This window comes from Lepus europaeus, chromosome 1 (genome assembly GCF_033115175.1).
Source record: "Lepus europaeus isolate LE1 chromosome 1, mLepTim1.pri, whole genome shotgun sequence".
NCBI classification, from domain to species: Eukaryota; Metazoa; Chordata; class Mammalia; order Lagomorpha; family Leporidae; genus Lepus; species Lepus europaeus.
In genome coordinates this window covers 24566197-24575987 of record NC_084827.1, presented here as the reverse complement: position 1 = coordinate 24575987, position 9791 = coordinate 24566197, and the positions used below count along the sequence as shown (strand labels likewise).

Below are 9791 nucleotides of genomic sequence, written 5' to 3'. Positions count from 1 at the left end.
AGGAATTGGCTTCAGGTTGGAGGGCTGGCCCTCACTGTACAGAGTCGGTGGCTGGGGAACCGAAATGGCAGCGTGCCTTGCCCAAGGTGACACCACCAAGCTGGGGTAACTTTGCAGCTCCCAGGCTCCCAACCTGCCTTTCCTTCGTCAAGAGCAGCTGAGGGAGCCCAGAGCCGCCTGCCCCTTGGTGTCCTGTGAAGGTGAGCCGAGGGCTCTGCTGGACCCAGCAGGGGTCGGGTAGCAGGACTGGGCGGCAGGGGCCAGGGGAAGGCCTCATTGAAAAGCTGATTCTCAGTGGGCTAAATGTGAAATGTCACAGCCCGTGCTTCCAAACAGTCCCTTTCTCCTGACAGTGAGGCGCCGCTGGAAGCTAGCTGGACTGCGATTCTGGCTCCCCACTTCATCGCTAGGGGCCTCCACTGTGCTTTCTCACCTCTTGTGCAGGGTGTGGGAGCAGGCCCAGGCCGAGTACTTTGAGTAGTGCCAGGTCCATGGTAGCTGCTATTATCATGAGCCAGACTGCAACATGAGAACACATTTAATGCGACATGCAGCTGTGGTCCGGCCTCTGGGTCCTCCCCACGGTTCACGAATGCTATTTGGAAAGGCCCTTCTCCATAGCCTCAGTCCCTTCAGGGTGCAGGAAGCGGCTGGCCAAGCGCTCGATGTCATCCAGGGTCAAGCGGCTCAGGGACCTCTCATAACCCCTCTGTAGTTGTTCCAGGACCCCGCTGGCATCGGCTGCGCTGAAGTGGCAGGCCAGGACTTTGGAGGTCAGATGCCAGACGGGCAGGGGTGGTGAGTCGGCCAGTCTCCGGGCAGTGCCCTCCGCCAGTAACACCTTCTCCAGAGGTTTGACCACTAGGTTCAGCTTGGAGTTGGGCCCCATGCTGTAATCCGACAGTTGTTTCCCATCTGCCAGGGCCTTGCCCTTGAACAGCAGCCTTTGCTGGCACACGGGGACGTTCAGCTTCTCGGAGACCAGGTGTTTAAGCGTGGACACCTGCTCGTCCTCCGGCACCTGCAGGCTGCACTCGCGGCCCTGGAGCGCCTTCACAGTCAGCGGCATGGCGGCCACGGCGGCGTCCACTAGGACCAGAGGGCTCGGACGGCAACGTGAAGGAGGTGCTGGACTCCGAGACGCTGTGCCGCCCGCCGCGCGGTCAATATCCTCAAGAAGCAGCAGCTGCGGCGGATCCCCAACGGCGAGGCCAAGGTGCGGAGGGAGAGCCAGCTGCCGCGCCGGCTGCGGCACCGCAGCGTCATCCAGCTGGTGGACGTGCTGTGCCTCGAGGAGAAGCAGAAGACGTATAGGGTGATGGAGTACTGCGTGTGTGGGATGCAGGAGATGCTCGACAGCGTGCCCGAGAAGCGCTTCCCCATGTGCCAGGCCCCACGGGTACTTCTGCCAGCTCAGCGTCGGCCCGGAGCACCTGCACGGCCAGGGCATCGTGCACAAGGACATCAAACCCGGCAACCTGCTGCTCACCACCAGCGGCACCCTCAAGATCTCCGACCTGGGGGTCGCCGAGGCCCTGCCCCCCCGTTTGCCGCGGACGACACGTGCTCCCCGGCCTTCCAGCCGCCCGAGATCGCCAACGGCCTGGACACCTTCTCCGGCTTCAAGGTGGCCATCTGGTCGGTTGAGGTGACGCTCTACAACATCACCACGGGGCTGTACCCGTTCGAGGGGGACAACATCTACAAGCTCTTCGAGAACATCGGCAAGGGGGACTACACCATCCCCCGGGGACTGCGGCCCCCCGCTCTCGGACCTGCTGAGAGGGATGCTGGAGTACGAACCGGCCAAGAGGTTCTCCATCCTGCAGATCCGGCAGCACAGCTGGTTCCGGAAGAAGCACCCCCTGGCCGAGGCGCTGGTGCCCATCCCGCCGAGCCCCGACACCAAGGACCGGTGGCGCAGCATGACCGTGGTGCCCTACGTGGAGGACCTGCACCGGGGCGCCGGCGAGGGCGCCGACGGCGAGCACTTCGACATCGACTGACGACATCATCCACACTCAGGAATTCACCGTGCCCGGACAGATCCCCGAAGAGGAGGTGGGCCAGAACGGACAGAGCCGGGGCCTGCCCAAGGCCATGTGCATGAACCGCACGGAGTCGGTGCAGCTGAGCACCAAAGGGAGGGCCTAGGGCAGCAAGATCCGCCGGCTGTAAGCCTGCAAGCAGCAGTGAGCGCCGCCTGCAGCCTGCCTCCAGGAGTCTCCGCCAGGGGGCGCGCTCCCTCAGTCTTCCCGCCGGCTCCTGGCCCAGCACTGCCCGGCCGGCGTGGGCCGACTACTCAGCCTTGCTCAGCCCGCCAGGGGAGCCCCGCCGCTGCCTTGTTTTCCTTGTTTGGTTGGTTCCTTTTCTTTTTTTTTTTTTTTTTAAGAAAAAATGAAACAGGTGGATTTGAAAAAAAATCTTTTGTTTTTCAAGGATTTATTTATTTATTTGACACGCAGAGTTTTAGAGAAGAGGCAGTGAGAGAGAAAGTAGAGGTCTTCCATCTGCTGGTTCACTCCCCAACTGGCTGCAGTGACTGGAGCTGGGTGACCTGAAGCCAGGAGCCAGTAACTTCCCCCGGGTTTTCTCACATGGGCACAGGGGCCCAAGGATCCAGGCCATTCTCTCCTGGCCACCCATGCCATAGCAGAGAGCTGGATTGGAAGAGGAGCAGCCAGGACTTGAACTGGCACCCACGTAGGATTCCAGTGCCATAGGCAGAGACTTAGCCCATTATGCCATAGTGCGGCGCACAGAAACTCTTTAATTTGATTTAATTTCAGTTGTCTTGCTGTTGCTTTTGTTTCTTGTGCTTTTAAGGTCTGATCTATGAATCTGTGCCGTTTCAATTTCCTGGAGCATTTCCATTATGTCTTCTTATAGCAGTTTTAAAGTTTAAGGTCTTAAACTTAGGACTTAAATCCATATTGAGCTGAATTTTGTAAATGGTGAGAGACTGGGGGTGGGTTGGGATGGGTGAAGGTCCAGTTTCCTCTTTCTATGTGAGGATGTCCAATTTCTCCAGCACTGTTTACTGAAAAGACTTCCTCCAATGCGTATTCTAAGGTCTCCATTCAGTTCCACTGGACTCTGCCTGGTTTTGTGCCAATATTATGCTGATTTTTTTTCCTGAAAGATTTATTTATTTATTTGAAAGGTAGAGTTAGAGAGAGAGAGAGAGAGAGTGTGTGTGTGTGCTTCCATCCACTGGTTCACTCCTGAAATGGCCGCAATGGGGCTGGGCTGGGCTAGGACCCACATTGTGTCCTCAGCAAATAACAACAACTCGACTTTCTGATTTCCAAATTGAATGCTTCTATATCATTTTGATATTATTTTATATTTTATACTATTTTATAATATTTCCATGCCTAACTGCTTTGGTTAGGACTTCGAGGTTTTTTTTTTTTTAATGGAATATTTTACCATATTTCCACGTTTATTGTGTTTCTGTCCTTTGAGGTGGAATGAGTTTTGTTTAGGTAACATATGGTTGCATCTTTTCTTTTTAAATTCACTTAGTCACTCTATGTCTTTTAACTGGATAATTGAACACATTTATCTAAAAACAATTATTGATGGGTAAGGTCTTACTACTGCCATTTAGATACTTTATTTCTATTTTTATTTCCTTTCTTTCTCTCTTTTATAATCTTCCTTTGTAGTTAAATGGCTTTCTTTAGACGTGTATTTTGATTTCCCGCTTATCATTTTTGGCAAATCTATTATATATTTTCACTTTTTGGTTATCATGAGGCTTACAATAATGATTTTTTTATTATAACAAGCTATTTAGAAATTATAGCAATATTATATTAATCATAAAGATAAGAAAAAAACTAATGAAATTTATACTTGCATCTCATTGATCCCCATGTTTTGTATTTTTGATATCCTTTTTTATACCTTTGTATATTGTGTGTCTCTTAACATAGTAATATAGTTCCTGTTATTTTTAATCGTTTTGTTGTTTAGAGTTCATATGAAGAATATTGATGTTTTATAAACTATGTTGACAATACCACATAATTCTCAAGTTTTTTTTTAAAGATTTATTTCATTTATTTTAGAATCAGAGTTAAAGAGAGAAAGAGGGAGAAAAAAACAAAGGGAGACAGAGAGAGAGAGGGAGAGAGAGGAACAGAAGGATAGAGAGAGAGACCTTCTCCCATCTGTTGGTTCACTCCCCAGATGGCTGCAAAGGCCAGGTTGAGCTAGGCTGAAGCCAGGAGCCAGGAACTTCATCTGGGTCTCTTCCATGTGGGTGCAGGGGCCCAAAGACTTGGCCTGTCCTTCACTGCCTCCCCAGGCACATTAGCGGGGAGCTGGATCGGAAATTGGACAACTGGGATTTGAACTGGTGCCCATATGGGATATCAGCATTGCAGGTAGCAGTCCAACCCACAACTAAACCACTACACCACAAATCTGGCCCCTGAATTTTTCCTGTATAATTACTCTTACCAGTGAATCTTTTTCCTTCTAATATTTTTGTTCTTACTGATTAACATCTCTTTATTTCAATTTGAAAAGCTACCTTTAGAATATCTCGTAAGACAAATTTGGTAGTGTTAAATTCTATCAGCTACTTTTTTCTGTGAATATATACATCTCTCCTTTGTATCAAAAGAGTAGCGTCGCTGGATATAGTATTCTTGGTTGTCAGTTGCCTTTTTTTTTTCTTGTCAATTATCTGAAAATCTCATCCCACTCACTGTCTCTTGGCCTGTAAGGTTTTGTCGTCATGGAGTTGGGGCTTTTTGCATGTTATTTGTTTCTTTTCTCTTGAATCTTTAAGAATCTTATCTATCCTTATCCTTGGAGAGCTTGATTATAATATAGTTAAGGAAGATTTATTTCAGTTGAGTCTGACTGGTAACCTCTGACCTTCCTGTACCTATAAAGCTATATCTTTTTCTAGAATTGGAGTGCCTTTTGTTATTAGCTATCTGGATATGTTTTCTACCCCTTTTTCATTCTCAAGTTCATCTGGAACCCCAGTAACACAGATATTTATGTTTTTTGTGTCAAAAAGTTCCCATTAGCTTTCTTCATTCCCCTTGATTGTTTTGTTTTCTCTCCTCTGATAGTACTTTCCTGCCTTTGAACTCATCCATTTTTTCTTCTTTAATCTATTCTATCTTCTTATATCCTTATTGATACTTCTCTCACAATTTTAAGTTTTGTACAGTGTACTTTTCAGTTCACAAATTTGGTTTCTAAAAATTTCTTCCATCTTTATGTCTAATCTGTATGTTATAGTATTAAGTCCTTTTTCCATGTTGTTTCAATTTTGTTGAGTTTACTTAAAAAACAGTTATTTTGAGGTCTTCATCTGAGAATTTGCAAATGTCATTTGCCAGCTGGATGGTTTCTGGCATTTTATTTTGTTTGTGAGTGAGGTCATGTTTTCCTGAAAGTTCTTGATGCTTGTTGACATGTAATATCACTTGCACATTGAAGGATTATTTTTATCCAGTCTTCTTAATCTGGCTTCATTTTTGGCTGTCTTTTAAGAAATTCTAATCAGTTTGCTTGTTTCCTCTGAGCCTATGGACACTTCTACTCTTTCTATACTAAATGGGGCCCTATATTGAGATTAGACACAAGAATCCTATTGGTATATTATTGTTTCAGTACAAGGGGATGCCCCCAAGCCCAGATTGCTTTCAAATCTGCAGTTAATGTGTTTTTTTCAGAATGAACTGGTGAATTTCTAAAACCTATAAACCTCTCCCTAGGGCTGAGATATGTCTACTTGCCTATTTATTTGGCCACCAATGCCACAGTGCTAGATTACCCACAGAGCCCACAGCCTGCTAAAAACTGCAGCACAAGGAAGGGACCAAAGCAACAGTGCCATCATCTGTCTTCTGCTGATATGGACTCAAAGTACAAAGCCACCGTAAACCAGCCACAAGGTAAGTTTCAGAGGCGCTGTAGGCTGTAGCCTGGTAATGGAGATAATTTGGATCTGCCTGGTGTTGGCTTTTCCCAGTCCAATACTGAGTCTCAAGACACTGTCCTTTGGTTCCTTGTCATTTGCTCATGGTTGGGACTTAGTAGGCTTGATCACACCTGGTTCTCTATGTCAACAGGCTTTGTCCAATCTTTGGGGTGCAGGCCCACATGAAGCTGCCTTTGATACATGTTCAAATGAGCCCATCCCACTAAGGTGCAGGTCTCTGCCCCGTGCCAGGGAAAGTCTAGAAGCTCTAACTATAAGCACTTGTCTGCAGGTAGAACTTTGAGCTTAATCAGGTGCATATTCTCATAGCAGTTGTTATAGCTGTGAACTCCAAGGCAAGATCTTAAGTTCCCTTTCCTGCTATACTCTCCAGTGGCTATAATCATGCTGCACTGCCTGCCAGAGGTTGGATAAGGAATTATGGAGACAATCCTTTGACAGCCTATCTATAGAGGGCCCAAAGACTCTGCTCATATAGGGATAGGACAGGAGTCGTGAGTCCCTTTCACAATCTAATTTATGATAGCGGGTCTGGTACTGTGTTTTAAGTGTAAGTTCTGAATTTAATTCCTCTTTTTTTGCCATGTAGAAGGCAAAATGTATCTACATGCTGCAACTCTTGGAATTGGGGGTAGGGTAATTTGGGTCATCATTCCCCCCTGCTTTCTTTAGTATTTTTCTTATTATTATACTAAAAATGATCAGTACAATGTTTCACCTGGCTTATATAACTCGAAGATATCTTGTCTAGGTAGGGAAATACTTACTGAAGTGTGCTACCCCATAGTCAACTGTTTGTATTTTAAAATTTTAAATTAATCAATAAGTAGAGAGAAGGGGGGAGAGAGAGAAAGAGAGAGAAAAAGAGAGAGAGAGAGAGAGAGAGAGATGAGAGTGCTCTCATCCGTTCGCTCACTTAACAAATATTTATTTTTTTCTTTTTTTTAACTTTTATTTAATGAATATAAATTTCCAGTGTACACCTTATGGATTACAATGGCTTCCCCCTCCCATAACTTCCCTCCCACCCGCAACCCTCCCCTCTCCCACTCCCTCTCCCCTTCCATTTGCATCAAGATTCATTTTCAATTCTCTTTATATACAGAAGATCAATTTAGTATAAAGATTTCAACAGTTTGCACACACATAGACACACAAAGTGAAACATACTGTTTGAGTACTAGTTATAGCATTAAATCACAATGAACAGCACATTAAGGACAGAGATCCCACATGAGGAGCAAGTGCACAGTGGCTCCTGTTGTTGACCCAACAAATGGACACTCTAGTTTATGGCGCCAGTAACCACCCTAGGCTGTTGTCATGAGTTGCCAAGGCTATGGAAGCCTTCCAAGTTTGCCGACTCTGATCATATTTAGACAAGGTCATAAAAGACAGAGTGAGGATAGTAACCAATGATCCTAAGAGTGGTATTTACCAGGTTTGAACAATTATACAGCATTAAGTGGGGAAGAGGACCATCAGTACACACAGGTTGGGAGTAGAGCCATTGGTGGTAGAGTAGAGGTTATGATTACAAAGGAATGAGGCTCAAGTACGCTAGACAGGGTCTAGAACAAAGGACAGAGTCATTATTAGAGGAGCTAAGAAAGGTGATGTCTAAGCTACAATTAAGTTTTATGATTGAGAGGCAAATAGAACCTGATAGAAAGGGCTTGATAATAATCTGGTGGGCTTTAGGCCTTGTAAGTTAAGAGGCCCAGACCTATCTATCTCTTCACATGGGGTATATCCTAAAGGAGGTGTGAACCTCCTAGGGGAAGGCACTCTGTTGACTTTTATTACTTGGCTGGCCTGGGAGGAGAGCTGGCCAGGTAAAGGCAGGGGGCATCTCTAACAAGAAATTTACAGTTCTGCCTGCAATGTTGCTGACCCTACTTGACCATACCCACAGCTGCAGTGGTCACTTTGGAAGTTGGGCTGAGTGAAGGGCTTTTCAGCTTAGAGCCAATAAGATCTGTGGCTCTGACCTGGCCATCCTTCGACTCCAGGGCAGGTCCATTTCCAATGATCCAACTCTTGGCAGAGCTGCCAGGGCTCTTCACAAGCTGACTTCTGCTGAAGCCCAGGCTTACCACTTTGAAAGCCACTGCAGTGGACTGGCCTGTTGGGTCTCCTTGAGGGCAGATCACTGTACAGATCAGCCATTAATAGGCCTGCCACCATTGCTTCTGATGCCGAGCTTTCTTTTCCTCCTGGTTTGTGTTAAAGCAGACCAGAGGATGCAAGTCAAGGGAGTGCCTGTGTCCCATCTCTAATCTTCGGTGGCCTGAACTACAAGTCTATAGTCACAGGCATGTTCTGTAGTAATTTTTCTAAGGTAGACAATGCCCATGAGGAAAATTATATTCTCACTTTAAAACTTTCTTTCCCTTTGGTCTGAAATGGAGGTTTTTTCTACTTACTATATACTTGGCTGATGGCGAAGTGAATTTAGCTATGAGATTATTATTTAAGTTCTTATTTTGGCTATGCTGTTACAGAAAAATGTTAGCCATCTCTTTTATAAGGTCTAAAGATTAAATTGTGCATCGTACAGATTCCTTCATAATAGAATTAGTTTCCTACCTTGAAGAGAATAGAGAAATGAAAGAACAAGTTGGGCTTAGAATAGAGAAATGAGGGAGCAAGTCCTAGATCGCTTGCTGACAATAGCAATATCACATGAATACTTAGCAAACAGTTTCAACCCTTAGATAAGAACTTAATAAAACATTTACCGGAAGGTCCAATGCCTTCTATAAATTTTAAGAATCATGTATTTGAAAACACCTCTTAAATATCTAACATGGTGTAGTTTGTTTAACCAGTAAACTTAAGCACAACCATATAAAATGTTTTTCATTTCTTTCTACCAACAAGTTTAAAACATATGATACACAGATTCAGGTCATACAAATTAAAATGTATCTTTGATTGATTTTAGCAGCTTAAATTTATGGACAATCTTATCTATAAGCCAATTAAAGTAAAACTCTTAATAAAATTTTCCCATGTGGACATACAATATGTACACACATATAACATAGCATAATAGACCAATATAGCAATTTTAATAATAGCTTTTAAAATCTTTAACTCTTTTTGTAGATTGCCAATTGATTTGAATTGCTTTTTCTTTTTAGTAACCTCAGTTAACCATACTTTCTCTCAGTTGGTACTGTTAATACATTATTGGCTTCATCTGTTTACAGAGCCATCCCAAAGTACTGAATACAACAGAAGTGGCTGGAAAAAGTCCATAGGAACCTATAGGAGGACTGCTAAACACAGAACCAACAACGCTTTAGTTTTATGAGCAGCACATCATATGTAACTGTGGTTGACAAAAGACTTTAAGTCGCCATGTTTAAAATTATAAACTCATCAACCAACAAGAGGCACTTGCTTACTTCACAGTAGTTTTGAAAGCACCTATAGGATTTTACAAGTATTTAACCCTTTAGGCCTCTGGGGCTTTCTCATTAAGATAACTATCATGTCTAGTAACACAAGATCATTAGACTTTTTAATTGTCAAACATTTGTATTAATAGCATTTTCCATTATAGAAACTTAAAGTTTGGTACCACATCACATCTTGACAGTACTTCTAATATAATCCAAATAGCCTGATTAGTCGGTGTCTCTATAAGATGAGAGACATAGGTCCTTCGATTTTTTCAGTTGGGCCCAAACTGGAAAAACCAAAGTCCAGGATTTACTGGAAATTTTAGAGACCAGATTGTTTGAAACTTTGATTTTTTGAATGCCTGTCAAGAATGCCAAGAAGGCTCAAAATCCAAAATATCTGGTTG

General features: G+C 44.5%; 1 protein-coding gene and 1 pseudogene across 1 annotated transcript; one reads left to right on the top strand and one right to left on the bottom strand.

The window, feature by feature from the left end:
• Positions 1-557: 557 nt before the first annotated feature.
• On the bottom strand, positions 558-1087 carry LOC133764791 (ubiquitin-like protein 4A). The gene has a single exon (XM_062198478.1). It carries the CDS (start codon positions 1067-1069, stop codon positions 596-598), a length of 474 nt encoding a protein of 157 aa, XP_062054462.1. The 5' UTR covers positions 1070-1087; the 3' UTR covers positions 558-595.
• LOC133762217 (serine/threonine-protein kinase STK11-like) lies at positions 1078-2154 on the top strand (annotated as a pseudogene).
• The last annotated feature ends 7637 nt before the right edge of the window (positions 2155-9791 follow it).